The 24,651-nt window shown below is 48.0% G+C and overlaps 1 protein-coding gene across 6 annotated transcripts in view; it reads left to right on the top strand.

Annotated features, from left to right (window-relative positions):
- FRMD5 (FERM domain containing 5) overlaps positions 1–24,651 on the top strand; it is a 367,767-nt gene that overhangs the window by 333,780 nt on the left and 9,336 nt on the right. For 4 of the 6 annotated variants that reach the window (XM_036905377.2, XM_036905375.2, XM_036905372.2 and 1 more), the window contains exons 5-10: positions 5,552–5,649; positions 7,787–7,910; positions 10,656–10,743; positions 18,859–18,947; positions 21,933–21,996; positions 22,673–22,764. In XM_036905377.2, coding sequence (XP_036761272.2) covers positions 5,552–5,649; positions 7,787–7,910; positions 10,656–10,743; positions 18,859–18,947; positions 21,933–21,996; positions 22,673–22,764 — 555 coding nt within the window. The remainder of the gene's footprint in view (positions 1–5,551; positions 5,650–7,786; positions 7,911–10,655; positions 10,744–18,858; positions 18,948–21,932; positions 21,997–22,672; positions 22,765–24,651) is intronic. The other 2 variants (XM_036905376.2, XM_036905373.2) reach the window with 1 other exon arrangement.

The raw sequence follows: 24,651 nt of genomic DNA, 5'->3' as shown, positions 1-24,651 counted from the left end.
CTTTGTTAATTAGAAAGGCACTTCTTTTCGATAACCCCACTCCTCCTCTGTCCTTTTTGCCTACCAGATAGAGTCCCAGCACTTAAGCAGCTCACTTTTGAGGACCTGGATAGAAAGCCATCCCAGCTAATCATGCAAGTCTTGGTCAGCAGAGCGTGAGGGCCATGACCAGGCCTCTCTCTGAAGCAGCACACTTGAGACCCTGACGAGTATGTGAGCTCCTCCCGTTTCTATGCACTTATGCTTACTGCCCCGACTCCCTTCCCCAAGCTCTCACCTCGCCAGCCTTCTTTCCCTAGAATGCATTTTCCAAGTGTTGTCAGGAGTGTGACCCACAGGGTGCCTGGGCCTGATTGGGAGTCTTTATGCCTCCCCTGCCCTGATACACTCTGTGGAGGCCTTGGCGTTGCTGCCTCTTTCTCCTCCATATCCCTGCTGACCTTAAGAGTGGGTACCTGCCCCAGCCTCACTCAGCACCCCTAATTCATTCCTGGCTTAGAGCCCTCCATACAACCTTCCTGCCAAAGTAATTTAGCTGTCAGTGTGTTTTTTCCTAGCAATATTGGTCCTAAATTTCACTGCCATCTCAGCTATTCCCATAAAGCCAGGCTGAGATGAAGGGGGATGAAGTAGGGAGTAAAGAACTGTGCTTCAATTTATCTCTTGGACTCTTCCCAGATGATAAATTTAGTTGCCAAATCCCAATTAATCTCTTTTGTCATTTTTTAAAGTAATAAATAGATTTTCTTGTCTGAGCTAGAGACAAGGCAGAGAAAATAGGGATTAGGCACCAAATTTAGCTCTAACAAGGACCGCAGGTGTACGAAGTCTTTGGAAAGATCAAGTAGTAGAAGGAAATTGAGTGCAAATGGGGCCCTATCTTTCAAAGAAGCAAACTGCCTGAAATATGTTTGAGCAGGGGCTCAAAAAAAATGTTAATAAAATGAACAAATATATGAATGAATGAATGGAGTCTTTAGGTCCTTTATTCCTTCAATGAATATCACTTGAGCCTAGGTTAGGTCAAGATGGGTTGGCAAACTTTCTATAAAAGGCCAGATAGTAAGTGTTTTAGGCTTTGTGAGCCATATGGTCTCTGTTGCAACTTTGTAGTTCTGCCTTTGTAGCACAAAAGCAGCAATAGATGAAACATAAATGAATAAGCAGGCTGTATTCCAATCAAATTTTATTTCATTGGAAACTCTGGTGGCAGGTCGCAGTTTGCCAGTCCTGGGCTAAGGAATCAGAAAGACCTAGGTTCAAATCCTAGGTCATTCTTTAACTTGCTGTGCAACACAGCAAGCAACAATCTATCAGTTTCCTCATCTGCGAGGCAGGAATAAAAACAGTAGTCGCCCCATAGAGTTGTGAGGACTGAATGAGAGTGTACCTGTTAAACAGCATAGTGTGTGGCACTCAGCAAGTCATTACTATTTGTCATTATTTTGTCATCTGTCTCCCTGCACTAGAATGTAAGCTCCATATGGATAGGGACTCTGTTTTGTCCCGTGGTGTATTCCCAGCACCTGTGGCAGTGGCTGGCACATATAAGTGCTCAGAACTGGATAGATGGGTGGGTGGATGGACAGATGGGTGGGTGAATGAGAGAGGGTGATTAAGTGAGCTACACATGTAGGCTTTCTGGAAGAATATTAAAAGTAAATAAAACAGTCTCTCACTCCGAGGAGTCTGCAGTCTAGTATGGGAGAGAAAGACATACTAAACATGATTGTAGTTAGGAAAAGGGGTGGTAAAAAATAGAGGAAGCCAGGATCAAAGAATCTGATGAAGGGAAGGCAGAGCCAACGGATCTTTTGGAAGAACCTCTTCAGGAGCTGCCAGTGCTTTCCAGAGTTCAGAATCTTCAATTCTGGGAATATCTGTGGATTTATCCCCACCATCTGATATCAGAAAGCATGATGCCAAGCCATCATGTTACAGAAAAACTTGGAGAGAAGTATATGTTACAGAAAAACTAGGTTTTCCATGGCTGTCTTTAAGGCTGTCACTCATTCTGCCTTTGGATGGTCCTGATTGATCCCTCCATCCATTTAGGACAACACTGGCATGCAAACAAAAATGGAGCCTCTTTGAAGCCATAAGGAGATCAGCAAAACTTACCCAAGAAGTGTCCTAAGGAGCAAGCTCGTTGTCTTCAGTCTGGTCTGAAGCTGATTTCATGTTTGGTTCCAGTGTGTATTCCTCTTTGATGACAGAGTTCCCCTGGATTCATTTAGGACCCCTCTCTCTTTAACCTGGTAACTAAGTGAGTCACTCTGGGGGTAGAAAAAGAATCAGGCCAGTCAAGAGGCCTTCCTTGATTTGACCACTGGGTCTCCTCAGACGAGTCACTCTACATCACTGTACTTCTGGTTCCTCATCTATAAAATGAGAGAATTAGGCTCTGTAACTCCTATTCTGGGATTCTGAGTCCAAGTAACTCAGCCGGCCGGTTCCTCAGGAGGGGCTGGCTGGGCGACCCCAGCAGGGTATTCTGCTCCCTGGTAGCACAGTGGCCCTGGTGGCAGTGCCTCAGGGAACAAGATCGTCCTCTCCAGGCCCGTGTGTGACAGGGGCAAACCTTCCAGGGAAGAACAGAATATGTCTAAGGATGCTCTGAGTCACATGGGGTACATTTACCAACCACCACCACCAAGTCATTGTCCTTAAATGAACAAAACACAAACTTGATGGAAGTCACTGTGGCAGGAAGGGGAGGAGAGACTCCCAAGTGCAACTCTCTCCCTTGAAGCTGTCAGTTGATTCTTTCATGAGGTCATCTCTTACCATCTGAAGACTGGCTTGTTTCTTTAGGATGCTGACCCGCCGCTCCTTCCCTCTTCCTCTCCAGCCACCAAGCCATTGCCTGACAGTTTCTACGTCCTTACCCTGGATCTCCCTGTAGCTGTCCTGCCTCCAGAAGTCTGAGGGAACCCTGCCCGGCAGTGGGAAGCTCTGTTCCCATTCCAGCTCACCTGAGGCCCCTGTTGTGTCCCCAGCAATAAGATGCCTTGTTAAGACAGTGGTTCTCAGTGCGGGGTGGAGCATGCCCCATGGGAGGGGGGAGCAGATCAGAAGCTGTGGAGGCTTCTTCGGACCCAGGAGCACACGTGCACGCAGATTATGGAGTGTTTCTGGGGGGTGTTCTCACTGCCACACGGAGAATCACTGCCCAGAGCCTTGCTGTCTCTCTCAAGCATCTCCTCCAGTCCAGATTGCACTACCCTGGAATTTTGGACACGGGCAAGCAGAGAGCTGTGGGATCAGTGAGTAGGGGGGTGACAGGTTTGCTTCCGCGGCCTGCCCAAGCTTGTGGCAGGCAGGAGTTGGGGCAGGGAGAGGTGCACTCCCTCGCCCCTTCTCCCTTTCCCCTGCCTCCTCCCCCTCATCCCCTTTCCTTCCCTCCCACACACACACCCTGTGGCGTCTCACTGTGGGAAGCAGAGGGAAAACAAGCTTGATAGGTCCATCCTCATCACCCTACACGATGTCTTTTCCTTCAGCTCTTGGCAAACACTGGGGCACAGCGGGGCTGGTAGTGATGGTTGGGGTGAGGAGGGGAGGTATTACTAATATCCAGACTCCAATATTCCCCTTCCTTTTGGTTTGAGGAGGGCAGTCCATCCTGGTGTGGTTAGAAGGAGGCTTTCAAATTTTCTTAGAACAGTGCTTCTTAAACTTTAATCTAGGTACAAAACACCTGGGAATCTTGTTAAACTGACTCCGTAGATAGGTCTAGGATAGGTCTTCTCCATTTCCAACGAGCTCCCCGATGATGCCAATACCCCTAATATGTGAGCCACACTTTGAGTAGCAAGGCTTTAGGAGAGTTTCGCGCCTTCATTTGTGTTTGTTGATCACTTCAATCACCACGCCCCAGCTGTCCATCGCCTGCAGGTGCTGCTCCCCACCCCAGAAGTCGCACTACCAACGGTCCTCTTTCTTCTGGTCAAGTGGACATGGAATCCTCCGCCTTATTCTTCAGCCTGAAAACGGCAATGTAAATGAAACCTCTAGTTGTCCGGGGAGGGTCCAATTTCTTTTTTGGTCCAGCCTAATGAAGTTTAAGGGAATTTTACTACATTTCCATTACTGCCCTAGGAATGCTGTAGTTATCTACGGCTGTCTACCAAAGCGCCACAAAGCTTAGCTTAAAATAACGAGCATTTATTTTCTCCTAGTTTCTGTAGGCCAGGAATTCAGGAGCAGCTGAGCTGGGTGGTTCTGGCTCCAGGCCTCACATGGGCTGCAGTCATCTGAAGGCTGGCTCAGTGGGGTCACTACCAAGGTGGTCCACTCACATGGCTGTTGGCGGAAAGCTTCAGTTCCTTGCTAATTGTTGGAAAAAGGCCTCAGCTCCTCATCACATGAACCTTTCTTTGGGGCTGCTTAAGCATCCTCAAACAGAGGGAGTGATCCAAGAGAGAAAGAACAGGAGGAAGCCGCAGTGCTTTTACGACCTCATCTCAGATATCAGGCACTGTCACCTCTACTTTACTCTGTTTGTTAGAAGTGAGTCAGTAAGTCCAATCTACATGCAAAGGGAGGGAGTTAAGCTCCACTTCTGGAAATGAGTATCAAATAATTCGTGGACATATTTTTAAACCACCACTGATGCCTCCTGCCCAGGAGCCACTGTGGTAGGTGACTCATGTAGGGTTTGATACCACTGGCTTTTGTTCTCCCAGGGCACCTGCAAGGTGATGAACACCAAGGGCCCCCTCCTTGTAAAGACATTCCACATGGAAAGTCGGCAGTTCCGCTCCACTGCAGTAGGATCTACCCAGCTACTTGTGAAACTATGAAGTGGTTATAGTGCAAACAGGCCAGCCTCGGGCCTACCAGTCCTGAACTTGAATCCTGGCTCTGCCACTTAACCAGTCGTGTACCCATAAGAAAATCACTTAAGCCTCAGTTTATCTTAAATAACAGGGAGACAAGAGTACCTGTCTCAAACAAAGTGTTCTGTGAGAATTAGATGAGATGTTGTGTGTAAAGTGCATAACATGGCCATAACATGTAAAGTGTAAAGTGGCCGGTAGAAAGTGCCCAATACAAGTCAGCCACTATTTGCTGTTCTCGACATGCTGCTCCCACCTACAGGAGAGCTTTGTCAGTGTGAAGAAATGCTGGCCACAGGGTTCTGTGCCTTCTGAAGAGGGGCCGTATTTAAATTCTGAGAGGTCTGTCTGGTGGACCTCTGCCAGCAATGGCTGTCCCCCTGGTGCACTGAGGCAAAACTCTCAGGGCTGGTGCCTTCCAAAGCCCAGCGCTGGAGGGGCAACGCTTTTACCAGGAAGTGCCATTTCTGTTTTGATCTACAGAAAATAAAATGACATGTTGTTTTGAATTGAACCTCAAATCATTTCAGGGCAGTTCTTCAAACATTCTTCAGGGAACTGGAAAATAATTTGTTCTGTGGTATATTTTCAAGATTTTTTTTAATGTAGTAAAAGTGTCCTGACAAAGGTTTTGATAGCCTGATATTACATATTTATAACTTTAAAGCAATCAGAGAAATCCCTTACAGTTGACTCTGTTTTCTCCCCAGGTACTTAGTCTTCCTGCAGATCAAAAGGGATCTCTACCGTGGCCGCCTCCTCTGTAAGACGTCAGATGCTGCCTCGTTAGCAGCTTATATCCTTCAAGGTAATGACTTTTGACAGGATAAATTTGCTTTTCATGCTAAGTACTGATAACATTATTTCAGTTACCACAGATGACTACTTCTTGGATATCAACAGTATCTAACTGGAAGCAAAGTGTAAGCGGATAGGGCCTGGACTCCCCAGACCCAGAAAGCTCTGAGCACTCAACCCTCAAGGGCATCTGAGGTCTTTCTGCAGCCCCATCAAGTCATTCTGACTCCTTCCCTGCACCCTTGGTTGATAAAGTTACTGAGACTGTGGAGAGTAATCTGAATCATATTTTTCCTGTCTTTTCTTGCAAATCCCAAAGATGTGAAGCATCTTGGAATTCCAGTATCTATTTCAGAGACCTTTTTATTCAGAGTGTTCAAAACTGAAAATGTTTTCAAGTAACAAACACATTTTCTAACAAACGAATAAGGTAGAGTCGAATCTGTACCCAGTTGATGCCTAGACTGCCTTTTTGTTTTGCAAATCAGTGGGAAAGATCTGCACTCTTCATATATGGTCTCTTCTCCTTTCATTAAATGCAGGGAACACCCCAGTGCCACTTCCTAGACTTCTCAGTCCGTAGGCCTGAAACTGTCACTGCATTGTTTTGGACCATAGCACTAAAATCACGAAGTTTCCATCAAAGAATGTGAACTCTTAATTGGAAGTCTGTGAACTCCAGGAAGCTACTTTGTGAAGAGAACCTGGAAAATGCTTGCCAATAAGAAATTAGTTCTTCTGGCAAGAGAAATGTCATAGCTGCATAAGAATGTAAAAGTCAGCCCATTGTAACTTTGACTTCCAAGACTCTTGTTTTACAGAAATCACCTAGGCAGGAGGTCTAGAAGGTGCTTGAGGAGTCTAAGGGACCCAAAGATGCTTCTTTCACTTTTAAAGGAAAACCTGGTCCAGTCTAAGTGACATGTTAAACTCTAGTCTTTCCTTCAGTTTTATCTGGAAAACTAGATTGAATTCTTTTTTTTTTTTTCCTTTAAAAATGTAATTCATGTCCAACATTGATGTTTTCTGCTTGGAGCTTTCTAAATAAAATCATCATAAATGACACCTTGGCTCAAGGTCACTCTGGACAGGAAAGCCTTTAGTCTCTTGCTAAACGATAGAAATTCCCAAGTAATTTGGAAGACAGATTGAGTAGGTCTGTGCCACAAGTACAATATTCAGCCGTGAGAGGAGGACACATCTTCCTCTTGATATTTACTCCTCCCTCAAGACTGCTAGTCTGCACTAGCTGTGCTTCTCACTAGGGAAGGAGGAAGGACAGCCATAAAGCAGCTGAAACTTCTTAACATACCCCTGCTAGTTCCCTGCGGAGAGCCTCAGGTGGAGGCTAGATTCTGACCTGGGAACACACTGGGGAGGGCCCCGTGGGCCCCGCCCACCCCACCCCCACAAGGCCCCCCAGCAAAGTTCTCTGATCTGAGATATCAGCAGCTTTAGGGATAGACTCTCTGAATGGCCAGAGAAAGCCCCCCAGGGAACTGGAAGTCAGCCGTAGGACCTGGTGCTCCTGAACTCAAAGGCACTTTCCAGTTACAGCAAGTTTTCCTGCTCTGCAGTCCTCTCCAAGGTTCTTGCACCTGGTCAGCCCTCAGTGAATATTTATCCAAATTTATTCACTTGATTTGATTTGTACTAAGTTGAATTGTGAGTTTGGGTCATAGCAAATTCATGATTGTGCTGTGTCCCTGCTAAAATCCTGCAGACAAGATTTGGACTCCTGTTGTGACTCAGGCCCAGGTCTTCCTGCTCAAGCTCACAGTTTCCTGTGCTGCCACAAAGAGCACAGTTCCCAGCCCCTCTTCTCATATCTGAGTGGATGAGGACCACGGTGCAGGCTTCTGCTCTTATATTGCAAATTTACTTGTAGTGACCTTGGAACACAGGGTCAGCTCCACTGTCTGCTTAGACTTGATATCAACCCAGTGTGCACACCTGGGAAAACAAAGGTGGGCGTGCTCCTGAGGGGCCTGCCCTCTGCATGACCCACAGCCATCCTCGAGATCCACTGTTCTTTGTAAATCTGGTGTGTGCTTTGGCTTTTGCTCCGTGCATTAATCTCTTGTTGCTTTGCCAGTGATGATTCACCTTATCTCCACAACTGTTTTTCTCCATTTTCCTTTTGCAAGCGGAAATTGGGGATTATGACCCAGGGAAACACCCTGAAGGCTACAGTTCCAAGTTCCAGTTTTTTCCAAAACATTCAGAGAAGCTGGAAAGGAAAATTGCTGAGATTCACAAGACAGAACTCAGGTACGTGACAGTTCAGGCCCAGGACATGGCTCCCCGACAGCCTGAGCACACAGGCTCTGCCCTATATCCTCTGCTCCCAAAATCCCACATTTTCTGACTTTGGAATAAACCATTTTCAGTGACCCACTGACAACACAACCCCAAGCCCTGTGGATGTGGTGTAGGCTGAGGCTTAAAGGCAAGAGAGTGGTTGTAGGGCAAGGAAAGCAGAAAGATTGGCCTCTGAAAGGTATTTGCTTCACCAAGATAAATGAAAAGACAGAGGGAAGAAGCATGAACTGGAGAAAAGGAAAAGAAAAATATAAAAGAAACAGCAGAAAAGAAAAAAGATAAGAGAGGAGGGGTTAAGTGGAGATTGAAAAATGGGCAGCCTCTCCCCTCAGTCTGAGAGTGACCCATGGCTTCTGGGTCAGCAGATGGGACTCAGCGGCTGGCCTGGTTCGTGAATACTGTGGGCACTCTGAGGGTGCTTGGCTCAGGGACTGTCTGCAGCACTGCCTCACTCAGCCCCGCATCCCTGAACAGAGGCAAGGACGGGAGAAGCAGCTGGAAGCAAGAGGCTTTGCCCTCCTAGGTTTCTCTTAGTTCGCCCAGAATATGCCAAATTCCTTAAGAGCCTTAATGCATTCTTTCACTGATACGAAATGGGATTTTCTACAAAGATTGATTTAAAAACAACAACAAAGTGTTTGGGTTCCATTTTGTGTGACGTTGGAGCACAGATTTCCCAAACTGATATGAAGAAAAAAGTCATGCACAATGCTGTAAAATAAAACATGCCATCATATTAATATATTACAGTTTTTTAAAATCCTTTAAAATATTTGTGGAACTACCTTTCTGGGAAAGCAAAATGCTCGAGGGTGGAAAAAACTATTTCTAATGATAATATTAAACTAGTTCCTACCCTGACCCCAACCTCCCAAACAACACAAAAAACAATGTTCACCTTCAAAAAAAAAAATGTTCACCAACACATATATCCCCAAAGCTTCCTCAGCCTCTGCAAACTGGCGTCCTGCTCTGTGTGTGGGGCAGGACTGGCTCCCCACCCTCCCTGAGGAGGGGAGGCACTGCTTAGAGGTGGAAGCCCAGCCTCTTCCGCCCCTCTCCCTGGGCGGTGCGCTGGACTCCGCCAGCCCTCTCCACTAGGGAAATAGCAGCCCCTTGTGGAAAAGGTCAGAATAAACATGGACTTGGGTGAGGGCTCACGATTCCTTCAACGGAGATGGGGATGTGCTAGGTCAGCCGGCTGGCACCGTCAGGAGGGTTTCTGGAGATGTCAGAGCAGTGGGGACCGTGCTCCAGAAACCAAGTGCAAGGCAGGGGATACCCCAGGAAATGATTCCTGTTTTTAGGGCTCTGGAGGTTTGGGCCGACTCCAGGAGTGAATGGAGCCCATAGGGCCCTCCAGCCTCCGGACAATGAATGAGGAAGCTCCCTGGAAGGGGTAGCAGTACTCAGCTGCCTCTGGTGCCCAGTCCTCTTCCTGCTGCACAAGCATTTCCCAAACACCTTCCCTTTGTCCGGCTCACTGGAAGCCTGCAGTCAACATAACAATGCCTACATATGCAGATTCAGCCTGATCTTCATAATGTAAAAATCTGTGTTTCCTTTTTCCAGCTCAGACATGAGTTCCTTGAGAGCCCAGACTGTGTGCTTTGCTTCTTGGTATATTTTACAGCAAACAGTACAGAAGCTGGCACATAACGGTGCTGACTGACTGGTGTTCTTGAGGGACACCAGAGGGAATCTTGCCTGGTCCTCCCTGGGGTTGGCTTGTCTTCCTTCCTGCCAGATTACTTGAGGCAAATGATGAACTCAGAAATGAACAACTTTCAGTGCTGACCAGCAGCCATCAGATTTGTTGACTTCACAAACTGCCCACCCGTCCTTACACCAAAGCCAACCCCACATCTGCAGCGCATCTTCTTCGCCAGGGCTCTGGACCCTGAGCGAGCCTGATGGTGCTCCTGTCTCTGTTCTGTGTTGAGCTCATCAGCACACCTACTGAAGAGGCAGCCAGGAGGAGGAGGATGCTAAAGGCCCCTTCCTCAGATGGCTTGGCACCAGGGCTGATTTCTTTTTCTGCTTGTTTCCTTTTCATAGTCATCAACCTGTGGACAGACAAAGCTATTGTGGAGCATGGAGAGCTCAGCACTGCCTCCTCCTGTGTTCTTCACCCTCTGTTCCCAGGTTCCCTTTTGGTGAAGTTAGAGGGCTAGGTGGCACCAGCAGGATGGACAGGTGCCTTCTTTGTATTTCAGTCCAGATCAGATCATAGACAAGAAACCCATGGCCTGTAGCCAGCCTACAGGTGTTTTGTTTTTGCTGGCACTGTGTTCAAAATTGTGAAATACCACACAAAAATCAGTCTCTCTCACTTTTTAAAATTACACCTAGCAATCCTGGGCCCTGCATTCCCAAATGACTGTGGTCCTGGAGCTGAGGAGCAGCTGCCCTTATTAGCTGGGGTAGCACTCCCCAGTCTGCCGCAATGCCCACCACCCCCTATTGTGTTACACTCAGACCACGTCATTCCTTCCATAGCCAGACTTACTCTGAAGACATCTGAGTTCTGACCCTAGACAGGATTCTCTGAAGCTGGTCCTAGAACAGAGCAGGGAGCACACTCTAAGGAAAAATTGGAGCGTGAGACTCACCCTGAACATTTCTAATAGAGTTTACCTTAGGGGAACTGATGGGAATGGGAATGAGAAAATCATCTCATTTTCTTTTTTCCAGTGGTCAAACACCAGCAACATCAGAGCTGAACTTTTTAAGAAAAGCACAGACATTGGAGACATACGGAGTGGACCCTCACCCATGTAAGGTAAGACCTCCATGGTTGAAGACTGCACTGACCTTGCCTCCTCTAGAGGGTGACAGGCAGGGAGAGACCACACACCCGTGCCATCTGCCCTTCAGTCCCTGGTGGGGGGCTCTGTTAGTGACAGAATGCCTGGGAAATGTCTCATTTTGAAAACTCCTCTGGATTGCACACTGCATGGTTTTGTGTTACCACAACAACGTTGGAGAGGCAAAGTCAATCTAAATAACAAATCCAAACCTGGGGGCCCACATTGGCAGCATGGGTAATTTGGTGGAAATGAAGAGAGGAGGACTGTGGAAGGCCCCCCACAGGGGATGATCAGAGGCGGCTCAGTGGACAGCCCGCCCTTCCCTGACCCGTAATCTAGTTTCTTTCCAAGAGTGGGTTTTATTGACTGCAGCAGCATAAGTCACTGCGTGGAACTTCAGTGGAGTCACACTTAATTCCATTATGTGCCTGTGGGGGTGAGACAGGAGCCAGTCGGGGAGGCTCTGCCCAGAGGAAACCTCTGTGATTGCTCACATGTGTCTGGCACTTTGGAGATGAGCTTGGGCAGCCACAATCGCTGCAGAGAGTAGTGGAGACCTGTGGCCTCTTCCAGTCTCACTGTGGCTGGGTCCCTCCATGTCCTCTCAACAGCCCTGTTGCTTTGACACTCCTGCCTCAGTCTCTCCAAATTCTTGCCACTCTCTTTCCACTACTGGGGAGGTGCCAGTATCACCAGAAAAGTGATTCTCAGACTGATCTGAGGGAAACAGTATCCAGCGAAACAGCATCCAGTGGGGGCAGAGGATGCTGACCTTTTCTTCCTGATAGGTGGGTGGACACCGTAAGTTTCCAATGGAAATGAAAGAATAGAACCCAGGGAGCCCAGTGAGGTGGGGGCAGAGTTGTTCCCCTTGGCCTCTTGGTGGGGTGATGGTGATTTGTTCTTGCATAGGATTTAATGCTGAAACTCCAAATAGGAACTTTGAGAACATTCTGGCACCCAGAAACCCCAGTCAGCTTCCCCACCCCATAGTTCCCTATCCATCAGCGTGGCCTACTGCCATATAACCTCTGTGTTCTTGGGGTCCAGCACCATCAGAGAACACATTCATGCCTGTTTATACCAAAAAACTGATGCTTGGATGTTTACAGATGAATTAGCAAAGCTTCCTACATAATGCCCTCTGCATAACAGATGTAGTTTAACTTCCACAAATTGCTCAGATACTATCACCAGGGAGCCTGCATAGGACTGAAAAGAGCTTTGGACTCAGCTGGCTTCAGCTCCAAGACTGGTCACCTATATACTGAAGTCTTTGGAGGCTTCTCTGAACCTTGTTTTCCTAAGCTGTGTGAAAGTACACAGTAGGTACTCAATAACTGTGCTCCCTGAAGTGCTGAGTCACTTCAGGAGCTTAAAATACATAGCTGCCTAAAGATAGCTGTAGTAGTCAGAAGGTGCCTGGTTACTTCTGCGTTTGACTCCAAACCTGCCCAGCCCTCTTGATGCCATATGGAGTACCTACCTGCCTCTTGAGATGGGGTCCCTGGACAGTGCTATCACCTGACAGCACATGGAGGCAGGTGGACAATGAATGTGAGCACAACTGAGTGGAAGTGGCTGAAGACTGTCCACTGCTACCCATGGGGGTCTGGAAGCATAGTAAGTAGCAGGCAGCCTGGTGTCCAGCCCAAATCCACAGGCATCCTGGTACTGCGGGCTCCTGACTCAGCCCTGACTTTGCTGAGTCTGCCCATCATCAGAGACAGAAGCTGAAGAGGCTGCAAGAAGGAATCAGCATTCCTAACAGGCACCGTGTAAGGCCCAATCCCACATCTCGTATCATTTCAGCCCCAGAGCATCAACTCCTAGCAGGAAAGAGAGAAGAGACATCTGTGGCACACCTTCCATGGCAGACCCACTGGAATCCTTTTGCATCCTTTTCTCACTTAATCCTCCTAGCCCTGGGAGGTAGATATTATTCTTTCTGGTTTACAGATAAAAAGATGGAAGTTCCAAGAGGCTAAAAGTTCAAGTTAGAGCAAGAACTTGAACCCCAGTCACTTCCCGTTGTTATGTATATGTAAGAACAGAAGCCCAGGGAGACAACCCCTGTGGAGAAGCAGGTAGGGGCCATCTCAGTGGGCTTCCAGGCCCTTCTTCCTGGGCCCATACTTCTTGCTCAGCAGGTCTCTGCTACGGACCCCACCCGTGGCCCCTCCGCTCATCGCACTGGGCTCTGGCTCAGGATTTCCTCAGCCTTCCTGAGCAGGGGGAACAGTTCAGGAGCCTTTACTCTTGTCATTAAGTAGTCACGTCGGTGATATGCTACGGAGCACTCGCCTTAATGTTGCTACAAGGAGAGCTGAGATAAGCTGGAGCACTTTGTGTAATAAATACTGATTATTTCTATTAACAGAGAGGCAATTACTGGGCCCAGGGAATCTGGGGCACACAGCCCTAGGGAGGACAGAAGAAGAGGAATCGTTTTGATAATTAAATGAGAGCAGACCACTTCAACTGGGCTCTGTTCTCCTGGACTGATTAAGAAGCTGCCGTTCTTCCTGTCCACACTGATGCTTTCTTTCTGCGCAGTGTGTCCTTGTCTGGCCCTGGGACCAAGAAGTGATCCCACCAATTCTGGGGGGGTTGGGGGGCATCCAGAGGCCTCCAGTAGCTAGCTGGCTGACAAACTCTGAACTTGAAAAGCTGTCGTGAGCTCTCTGCATCTCCCCTCAACCCCCAACTCCCAGCAGGATGCCCACCATCCCAAGCCTACCACTACTGGAGCAGAGGAGGAGAGCGAACCACTGACATGCCAGTGTTGCCCCTGCTCTGGGCCCTGACACCTCTCCAGCCACAGGGGCCACCATCTTGTTCCTTCCAGGGGACCCCAGCTTTCCCGCAGCCCCAGACTGGCCTCCTGCCCTGGTAGGTTTATGGAGGTCAGGCCTGTCACAGGTGCCCAGCTTATTATGGACCCCACCTTACTGTGAGTCCTGAAGCTGCCATTTATTGAAAGCCAGCTACATATGCCAGGCACTTACATTTCATCTTTACAGTAGCACTGCCAAGATGTTCTTGTCCTCTTTTTAAGATAAAAACCCTGAGCCTCTGAGGGACTGACTGCCATGTCCAGAGTCACTGGTAAGGACAGTACTCGGACTCAGACCCAGAGTCGTCTGCGTCTCAATGCTATGCTCTCAGTTATCATTCGTGGTCTTCCTTCTGGAGAGATGGCATTTATTTAGGAACAAAGCAGGACTCACTGCCAATTCTGATAGAGGACAAAGACCTGTGGGGCAACTGAAATCATCATGTAAAAGTTTCATGTGTGTTCACCAAGTGGCTTTAAGTCTTTAGTTCTGTATAGAACAGAAGAAAACTGATTTTGGCAAGATCTAGGTTAGATCAACCACACAAAATAAAATTGGGAGCGTCATAACTCTGCCCTTAAAATAGGGGCATTACTTTCATAATCCAGCCACTTAGGCTCTTTACTACGTAAACCTTCCTCCCCATACTGACAAGTTCCCCTGACCTCAGAAACAGGACAGGAAGGATCACCTCATCCTCAGGCGAGAGCCTCTTGTCTGCACTGTGGGGAGGTGCTAAGTTCACTGCTAAAAGGAAGAACCTGACTACAGCTCCTTAGGTGGCAAGTTTCTGCCAAGATTTCCACTTTCTGAGCTGTCACGGGTGGCGCTAAGCCTCTTATGGGGTGCCGCCTCCTCTTCTCCATTCTGGCTTCTTGCGGCCATGTCTAAGTATATTGGAGTGGGGTGATTTCCTTGAATGACTTAAGGTGATGGTTCCCAGCTGTGAGCCCTTTCGGGCATGGGCGTAAGTGTCTGGAAGAGCATGTGCAGACTTCTTCCCTAAGGTTTTTTTAAGAGTAATAGAGGCTTTATGTACCCAGGTTGGATTAGTTTAAGTCATGCTTCAGAGAGGGAACTGGATGACCCTGAGGCATAACAACCAAGAATGCCATGGTCCTGACTGTCACACCCGGGATGTCCCCTTGGGTGGCAGCAGACAGAAGCCTACTTCATTGTGTCTGGAGGTGAAACCTATGAGGACTGGGCAAAGGTGGCCAGATTTAACTACTGCTAAGAACCAGTCAGTACTGTGATTTCCAGATCTCCTTTTCTGGGCAGAGTAATCATCTTAGAGGGAACCTTTGATGATGCGGGCCAAGTCTGACGGCGGGTTCCAGATGAACACGAGTGACTTGGTGCCAGGCTACCCTGCCTTGAAGGGAAACACCACTGGCCATGTTCAGACAAGAAGTCACTTAGGCCATCTCCCTAAAGGCAGATGGAAATAGTATTTCTTGAAGTATGCATTATTGTTCTAATTTCACAAATGAAGAAACTGAGGCTGAGAAGTTACGTAAGTCATAGATCAAGTAAGAAGCAGAGCCGGGGTCACAAACCAAGACTGAAGCTCTTTCCACGAGGATGAGAAAACGAAAACAAATTTTTACCTCACAACTGTAGAAGTGAACTCAATTCTTATAACTGTTGTTTGATGTAGTGTGGGGCTGGCAGTATTCGCTGTGTGGCTGTCAAGACCTGAGTTTTTATTCCACTTCCCGGATCCATTAATGACTCAGTTCTGTGGATACTGGTTTCATGGGGATGGGAAGGGGACCAGGAAGAAAGGTGGACTCCAGCTTGGTAAGATGCAAGATCTGAGGAAGAGGTCACTGCTATCTCTGTCACTCCTCCCCTTGTCCTCATTTCCTCCTCTTTTTGTCACATGACTTGTCCTTTCACACACAGATCCCAAGGGCAGCTCACAATGAGAATGACAGGTTAGATAGAAGAAATGTTAGATAGAAGAAGCTGGTAAAGTGCCAAAGACACTGTCAGTTGCTGTTTGTGTTTTCATGCTGGTGCAGATATGAGGTTTCTTGCTGTAATTCCAAGTCCTACTCCTCACATGCCAGAGACAAGCAGCAAACCTTCCAGCTGCCCTCCGCCCCTGTGGAGGCCCAGGGGCCAGGCCTTACAGCTGCTGGTCTGGAGGCAGTTTGGAGACTCGCTCTCTTCATCTGAGCCTGGACAGGGAGTGCTTGAGATGCTATTACTTACTTGAATGCTGTGGCATCTATTTGGAATTTATTCCCTGTTCCAAATCAGCCAGTCTGGGCAGGAGAGGCTGTGCCCCTGTAATTCCAACACCTGCCTTCATCTGGAAGCCAGTCCTGAGGTGTCTTCCGATTCAGAGAGACGGTGCCAATAGGTAACCTGTACTGCCCAGATCACGGAAGGACCTTCTCTTCCCTTTGCTCTGGCCAGAGAGGCCTGTCACTGAGATGACTTGGGCAGATTGCTGTCACAGCCTCTGTCTCCTTCCCCTCTGCCCACTTCACTTTAACCCCAAATGTATCACCCACATCCACCTTCTCTATGGTCTCCTAACAAGAAGTGACTTCTCCTTTTCTACCCCAACTTCCCTAACTAGTTCATTTACTAACTAGTGAAATTTAAATCTGTCAACATCAGGAAAAATAGTAAAATGGTACGTTTTCTTAAAAATGATCTTGTATTAAGTTAAAAAGAAACTCAGTCAATTTTAGTAGCAGCTAAAATAATATTAACAACACAACCACTATCATGTATTGGGTGCCTACTGAACACAACCTAAGAGGTAGATAGTATCATCAACCCTACTAATACGAGGAGTCTGAAGTACCAAGAAGTGAAGAGATCTGGCTGAGATCACATGGGCAGTGAGTGGCAGAGCCAGAGTCTGGGCCTGTGTAGTCTGACTTAGAGCCCCTGTCACCGTGGTTACAGCCCGCAGGGGTCAGAGTTGCAAAGGAGCAGAGGGAGGACCTTCCCTGCCTCCCCCACTACTTCCCTTCCTGGCTCTTTACTCTAATTTCAAGCCATCCTGTCCTCTGCAAGCCCAGCCTTTCATTTCATCCTTCTACCTGTACCTCCTTCTAGGTCTTTCCTCCCTGAGATCACTGTAAGACACCTTGCCTCTGCCCCACCTATGCCTTCCCCTCTCATTTTCTGCTCATATATATGTTCCCCCCACTGCAGCCACATGCTTCCTCTGGCCCACCTCATTGTCTGGAAATACTTCCTGTGGGCCTTCTCTGTGAGCACAAATAAGGCAAGGTCTCCACCCTCAAGTCTGTCTTTCTAAACCTACAGTTTTAGGACTTCTTGGGTCGGTCAGAAGTCTACTCAGTTCCCACCCTCTGTCCAAGGCAGGCCGTCTCCCTACAAGCAGAGCCCTCACCTCTGCACCCCTCATGGGCATTCTCCCTCCAGAGACCAGCCTGCCCTGACCCTGTCAACCTGCCCGATCAGCGCTGGTGTTGGTGTCCCCTACTGGGGACCATGTCTGTGTGCAGTGCTGGTGCTCAGGTATTCACCTCCACCACCAAGCACTGATAACAGGCAGGAAAAAAATCAGCTCCATGGCTTCACAGTATCTCCACTCAGGTTATTTTTAAATGGCCTTTTGCTTTGCCCACAGGTTCAGTGACATTGTGCTTGCAGCCAAGTGTCAGGATCAAGACAGACCTTGAGAAAAAAACAATAACAATACACTGATTGGAAATGTTTGCAAAACATATAGTTTATTCCTTGGGCCCAGATGCTCATACCTGTAACCTGATTCTAAGAGACTTTTAAAGCAAAACTGCATTTTTCCTTGAGGCAAGGCTCATGGAGGCCCTGCAAAGCACCCCCCACCACGTTCTTAGGACTAATCAAGCTAGTGATTTGTGCAAGAGAGACAAACCCTGAAGAGAGAGACTAGGAGAGCCCGACAGTTACTACCCCCCCTCACATGCCTCCTGCCAGGTGCCTGACCTTGATCCCATGACAACCGTCTGAGCTATGGCCCAGGCAACTGTCCGGCATGTACATTTGACCAGCATTTTGGCATAATTTTCTGGCCACCCAAAAACGCTCACAACCCAGACAGAGCAGTTTCTCACCTGAGGCCCCTATCATGATGCTCCTCTGAAAAAGTATAATCCACCAACCAGCTTTCTGCGCCCATCCTCATGAAGTGCATTTTCCCATGAGAGAACCATGACCTACAGCTTCTGCTGAACCTTCTCTCCTCTTTGCTCAGAAGAATCTCAAGTGTGGTGTTTATAAACTGATGGAGCCAGATGACCAGCAGGTCTCTTTGCTGGTTCAGGCACCATAGAGCTGGTGACGGCTATTCCACAGGGCTAGTTGCTTCTTACCTTCTTCAGCTAAACTTTCCTGAGGGAACCTAGTGTGTAGGACCATCATGATAATACTAACTGCCATTCTTTCTCTCTCTGATAACAGCTTTTTCTGAGACATTATTCACATGTCATAAATTCATCCTTTTAAAGTGTAAAATTCATGGTTTTTAGTATATTTACTATTATGTGACCTCACCATTACCTAATTTTACATTTTCACCCAAAGAAAAAATCCTATTAGCCATCACTCCCCATCTCCTAGCAACCAGTAAGCCTTTTGTTTGTATGGATTTGCCTATTCTGAACATTTAAAATAAATGGAATCATATACCATGTGATCATTTGTGTCTGGCTTGTTTTATTTAGCATAATGTTTTCGAGGTTCATCCACGTTGTAGCATGCATCAGTACTGAATAATACTCCATTGTATGGATATACCACATTTGTTTATTCATTTTTTTTAGTTGATGGATATTTGGATTGTTTCCACTTTCTTGGCTGTTATGAATAGTACTGCTGTGAGCATTCATGTACAAGTTTCTGTGTACCCACTTCTCTTGCATACATACCTAGAGGTGGAATTGTTGGGTTAAATGGTAGCTCTATGTTTAACAATTTAAAGAACTTCCAAACTGTTTTCCAAAGTGACTGCACCATTTTACAATCCCACCAGCAATGGGTTTGCCATTCTCTGTGGATGTTCACAACAGCCTTCTAAGATTAACATCATTATAATCTAGAACTTACTGTTAAGGGCACTAAGACTCAGGGAAGGTAAGTAACTTGGCTGTTACTTCCAAATGTTCTTCCCTCTCTGGCCTACTGCCCATATTCAGCCTATATCACCAGTAAACTGCATTTCTCACTGTTTCACCTCAATGCCTGCACACCCTGACAAGAAGTCTTTCTATGTTGCAGGATGTGTCAGGAAATGCTGCATTTCTGGCTTTCACTCCTTTTGGGTTTGTTGTTCTGCAAGGAAACAAGAGGGTCCATTTCATTAAATGGTGAGTATCTTCACTTCCAAAACGGGCTTTTTATGCCTCACCAGCTGGGGAGGGTAATGGTTCCCATGCCTTTGTCTGTGGCTGGGCACTTGCGGTTCTGAGCCCTCTCCAAAGCCTTGCATCCATAATGGTAGCTGATGAAGGCAGTGGTCTCTTCCTAGGGATCCTATTCTTCCACAGGGGTGTTCCTGAGAGCCAACAGCCTCTCCAGAGAGACAGTGTGTGAAGAGTTGATTTCTGGGTAGTGTGAGAGGCCTGGGGCTGGAGCCAATGTTAGGGAAGCAAAGTTTCCATGAGACCTGAGTCCTTGGGTCTGTTCCGCCTGAAAGCCACAGCATCTGTATGGACGCTTACTCCCTTACCCACTCTCCTAGCAAAGGATGGCCCACAGCTACCCCTGGGGCAAATGTAAGTCACCCTGTTGCTCTGGCAAAACACCATCCTCAGGCCAACCCCCACTGTGGGCACGGCCTGCAAGAACACAGATGCTGCTTTCTCTCTCATCGCCCTTTGGGGCTTCGGTGTCCTCAGCTGCCAGGAGTCATGTCCCTGCTCTTTCCTCCCACTCCCACTGCCTCAGCTGAAGCTATCTGAACTATGTCCACCCCACCCCATCTGTTTAGGGGCTGCTCTGCTGCAAGGCTCTGGTGGCTGATGCAGCAAAGACTTTGGTTTGTTGATGGACATTTGCTTTCCTGGAGACCCTTTTCCTGGCCTGTGCAAATGTCTTTCAGCCTCATCAGAACACGTTGCATATTTCACTAAGCCCCTGTCATTTCTTTACCTTCCTGGACCTTAGCCTGCCGAATCTAAGCTGGCCACCTCCTCCCATGGGCTTGGACAAGTGGTTTTCTTTGGTCCAACAGAGCTCAGCTGGGGACGCCTGCTCCTGCCTTGGTTCCTTTGCCTTCTCCAGAGGAGGCAATGAGGAATCCAAGGAGAGAGGTGCTCCCTGGTGAGCTCTCTGCTGGGAGTGCTGCACGGCATCTGTCCTCCTATGGCCTCTTCAGCTCCCCTGCTGAGCTTGTGGACAAATATCACCTTTCCAACCCTTACTGCTCTTGTGATGACTAACCAGAACACTAGTGAAACGGCCCTCAGTCATGCCCAGTTGGATCCCATTCCCCGGGAAAACAGCCACTTCACAAGGCAGCCTGCTGCACTGAGTGAGTGACCAGTGCAGCCCCCCACACCTGTGTGCGTGGCCAACTCAAGTTGGCCCACTCACTGGGTTCTTCAGTTGAAGATGGGAGGATTTTGGGTCTCCTGTCTGACAAAATACTTTTCAGAAGAAGAGGATGAGCAGGATCAGGCCACCCTTCTCCCAGTGAGGCCCATTTGCTGTCCAGATGCAGCTGGCTTCTCTGGGGGTCCCTTTGTGGCCCAGATCCTGGCCTGCACTGACAGGTAGCTGTCTCATGAGAACCTGGCAGAGGGCATGTCTAGCTCGAAAGGAGTAGAACACACCTGTGTTACAGGGACCTGCAGTCCCCAAACTATCCCCACCCCTGCAGAAGCCCTGATGCTCACTCTGTTCTCTCAGACCTTTTTCATTCTGTGGCTTCTCTCAAAACCTGCCTTGTCAGGAAGTCTCTTCACTATGTCTCAACTTTAAAATATTAGATGTAAACCCAATCTCACTTCCAATAGAAAACTCCTTACTTTCCTATCTTGCTTGTTGAAGTTGAGATTATCTGTGAGTTTGTTTATATATTAATCAATTGATATTTACTGTGTTGTGTGTGTGTGAGAGAGTGATTCACCGGGATGGAGTCAAACAGGGAAGGAATACCATGTAGCTTGTTTTAGCTCAGAACTGGTGGTGAGAGGTTGTAACTCTCAACCTAACCCAGCCATGATTTCCAGGGAGTAAGTGACCCTCCTTTTCCCCTGAGTTCTGTCCACTAGCAATTTGGGTACATGGTTCCTGCTTCTTAGGATATTGAGGAAATATCCCTAGAAACTGCCAAGAGTTAGAAGCGAAATAGAGGTGGTTATGCATGGTCAGACCTCCTCGGGGGTCCCAGTTGGGTGCAGAAATAAGGACTCCACCCCCAGTGAGGTGGGAAGGCCTTCAGTCTCCAGAGCGCAGCTGTGTGTCAGGGAAAGAGAAGGGAAATGAGGAGAGACCAATGCTGAGGCCTAGTTCTCTGGCTTTCAGGGACATCCACCTAAGAACCTGGTCATTTTTCCATTTTGTAAATGTAACCCGAGGCTGAGAGCAGTATGTGGAGGTGAGGTCTAGGCCGTGCCATGTACAGTAACCATGTCACTTCTGATTTTTGTCTGTCCCACGGGTAACGTACCCCAGTATCCTGTTTGCCTCTTTTACTGCAGCCATTCACTGGGCTGGTGGCTTCAAGGATTTTTCAACAAAAACCCCTAAGCCCCTTTCCTGGTCAGTACGCTGCATGACTGTTCCATGTAATCTGTTCTCTCTCTTTGGTATGTTGCCCTGCCCCCCTCCCTGAGATCGTTTGACATTTGTCTGCATTAAACTGCATTTCCATCCAGTGGCACAGTCACCTGAAAGACTCAACTCCCTCAGAACCTGGTTGCACTGTTTTTCATTATTTGCTGTATTTTCAACTTTGGCCTCATCAGCTGCCTGTGGCATCTTACATTTGACAGTCCCATCCAGACAATGTACCTGTTATGAACCAAATCCTGAAATGGCCCAGGACCACTCTACCTAGATTCACTTCCCATGCAAATGTGTCCCTTTTACAGCCACTGTTGATGAGCCCGAAACCCTCCTATCACCCTATTATTATGGTGTGATTGACCAGAAAACTGTGGATTGAACTGTTTCAGCAACTGTTCTCTAAGACCACTGCACTGCTGTCTTGTTTCAGTTCTTATTTTGGCTAAAACTGTCTGTGCCTAGAGCCCCTTCCAGTCAGGGTGGGCTGTGCATCTACAAGACTTAGCTGTGAACAAGCAGCCCACACAATAAGGTGACAGGGGCTCTCTTTGCACTTCTAGGAATGAGGTGACCAAGCTGAAATTTGAAGGAAAGACTTTCTATTTATACGTAAGTCAGAAAGAGGTGAGTGCTAGCTTCCTTCTCTTCAGGGAAGGCTGGGGCACTGGGGTGGTTCCTGATGGCCAGGGCTGAACCAAAGAGGTTCATCCAGGTAGAGCTAAGCTACCTGCATGATAAGCCAAGACCAAGGTCAAGACCTGGAGGTGAGGGATGGAGAGGAAGCTAGGCCCTGGAGCATAGGACTTCCTCAAGGATGCTGGTTATACCCAGAGGTTCCATACCTCCAAGAAATGTGGTCAAAATTAGATTCTCTTGACTTGGTGTAGGGGGGAGCCTTGTAAACATAATGTCCTTCATGTACTTGTAGATTAATGATACAAAAAAAATTAGATTCTCTTGTTTCCATATGAAACATCCAAGAGGATAAGAAATACAAAAAAAGACTAGAATTCCAGATGGGAGTGCCCCTTTCTCTGGTGAGGGCCCTCAGCCCAATCTGTACCAGCTGAGACCGACTCTGACTGGGCCTGCCGGGTGTCAGCTTTTGCCCTGAGCTGAGCTCCACCTGAACAGGTCCTGCAGGCCTTCTCTTCCAACCAGCCAGCCACCAGGCAGCCCCTTCCCATCTGAAGTCTCTCCCTGAGAGTCATGCTGTCAGTTCAGAGCTCAGTGTCCTGGCCTACTTCACCCTTTACTTCTCCGTCCACACTCAGCTATTTTTATGTGGGATTTTTTGTAGGAAAAGAAAATTATTCTCACATATTTTGCTCCAACTCCAGAAGCCTGCAAGCACCTCTGGAAATGTGGAATCGAGAACCAAGCCTTCTACAAGTGAGTGGACACATCCAATGGGGGCTCTTTATCAACACCAAAGTCATAAAAGCTACATAAAAGCAGGAAACTTTAAGAAAGTCTGAGAAAGGAGGCATGAGATTAAAAAGCTGGGCTTCCTTATAAAACTCAGACCCCTTTCCAAGGTCTGTACCCTGTGGATGGAGAGAACTGTGGCCTGGACATATGTTTCAGCAGAGTTGCCAAGGGGTCTGCCTTGCCATGTCCTTGGACAGCCTTCAGTGGCAAAGCAGTTCTGGGTCTTTTTAGGGTGAGGCACGGGCCAGAAAAAATCCATGGGTGCCTGACTTGAATCAAGCTGATCCTGTGGAGCCATCCGGAGCCCTGGGAGGCCCAGCATACAACAGCTCCGTGAAGGGGCAGGTGCAGCCAGAGCAGCTTTCAAGGGCTTGGAGAGAGACTGGGGTCCACTCCCCAGTGGATGGCCTGGCATTGAGCTGGGACTGATGCCAGCCCTTCCTCATGTGTCACTGCCAGAGACATTGCCAGTGACAGGCCAAGTGCTGGGGAGCCTGGGTGGGGTAGCTGGAGGGGGCAAGGACTTGTCTGTTACTGAGAAACCAGCTTTGGGCCAAAGGCAGGAACTTAGCTTCCAAAAGAATTCTGTAAAGTATGAGGCTTTTGTACTCAGTTTTCTTTGATTAAGAAAGTGGTTATAAAAGCATTAGGGAGCAAAGAAAAAGCCAAGCAAGAAACTGGGGTGATGCCAGATAAAGTATGTTCACGGAAACCCTTGGTCTTGTTCTTAAAACAGACTGCAATGAGGACAACATGAGATGGTGTGTGTGGTACACTCTGCCCCCCACAGGCCATAGTTCTCCCTCCAGTAACCTGAAGGAGCCTAGTGAGAGAACTGCTCTGGGGTGGAGGGGCACCATCCTCCTCCCTAGTGAACAGACTCTGCTACCTGCTGGCTGCTATGTGTGCTGGCCAGAACTGGTCTCTTCCCTGTTACTGGGGCCACAGCCCCAGAAACTGTCTCTTGGATAGGCTTTCTGAACTGCTTAACAATTTCTGTGCATCTGATACCAGAACCAGAGATGAGCTGAATGGGCAGGCAGAATTCTAACCCGAGTGGGCTTCTTTCTTCTAACGAGGCAGAGGACACTTGGAAGAGACTTTCACATGGTCACATTTCCCTTCTGTTCAGTCCCCAGATGTTCAGTGAAAGCCAAGAAAATATTTCAGCACCATTCTGGAGGCCTTTCTTTTTCCATCTGCGTCACGGGAACAGAAGTATGCTTCTGAACTTGTGACCAAACAGTTTCTGTTTTTTACTGTTTTTCCATTGACTACTTAATGTTAATTGTTAAAAGCCTCTAGCCTAGATCAGGTCCCCAGTTCTACCGGGTCTCTAGCAGTAGTCGCTTTGGCCTCACTCTGAGCATCTCTCCTGTGCAGATCCCTGGCCCCGCCTTTGGCCTAGTGCTTTGAAGGGAGCTGGGTCAGACTCAAGAACATGCTAGGGTGGGAGGACAAGTAGGCTCAGAGCCTCAAAGAGCCCTGACACAGGTGGGGATGGTGTCTCCCCAGAACTGCTGTTGATGGCTTGTGGGCTCAGCTCCCTAAATATTCACTGCCCACTCAAAACTACAGCTTCAGACCCAAATCAGTTCCTGGCTGGATTAGCACTGCAGGTACCTGGAGCATGTTGTGAGCTGTGTCAGGTCTTGGGATGGGAAGCTTCTCTCTGGGCAGCTCTGCCCAAGCATCCTTTTCTAAGTGTGAGAGGGCTAAGGGATCAGAGAGGTCACCCAAGAGATATTTTATAGTGCCCATGCCTTCCAGAGTATCCATATGAGCTGCCTACAGCCTTGAAGTGATGTTAACAGGCATTATCGGGGAGGAGGAATGGTCTCAAGCTCA

The sequence above is a fragment of the Manis pentadactyla genome, chromosome 11, assembly GCF_030020395.1.
Source record: "Manis pentadactyla isolate mManPen7 chromosome 11, mManPen7.hap1, whole genome shotgun sequence".
NCBI lineage: Eukaryota > Metazoa > Chordata > Mammalia > Pholidota > Manidae > Manis > Manis pentadactyla.
This window is presented reverse-complemented; position numbering and strand designations above follow the sequence as displayed.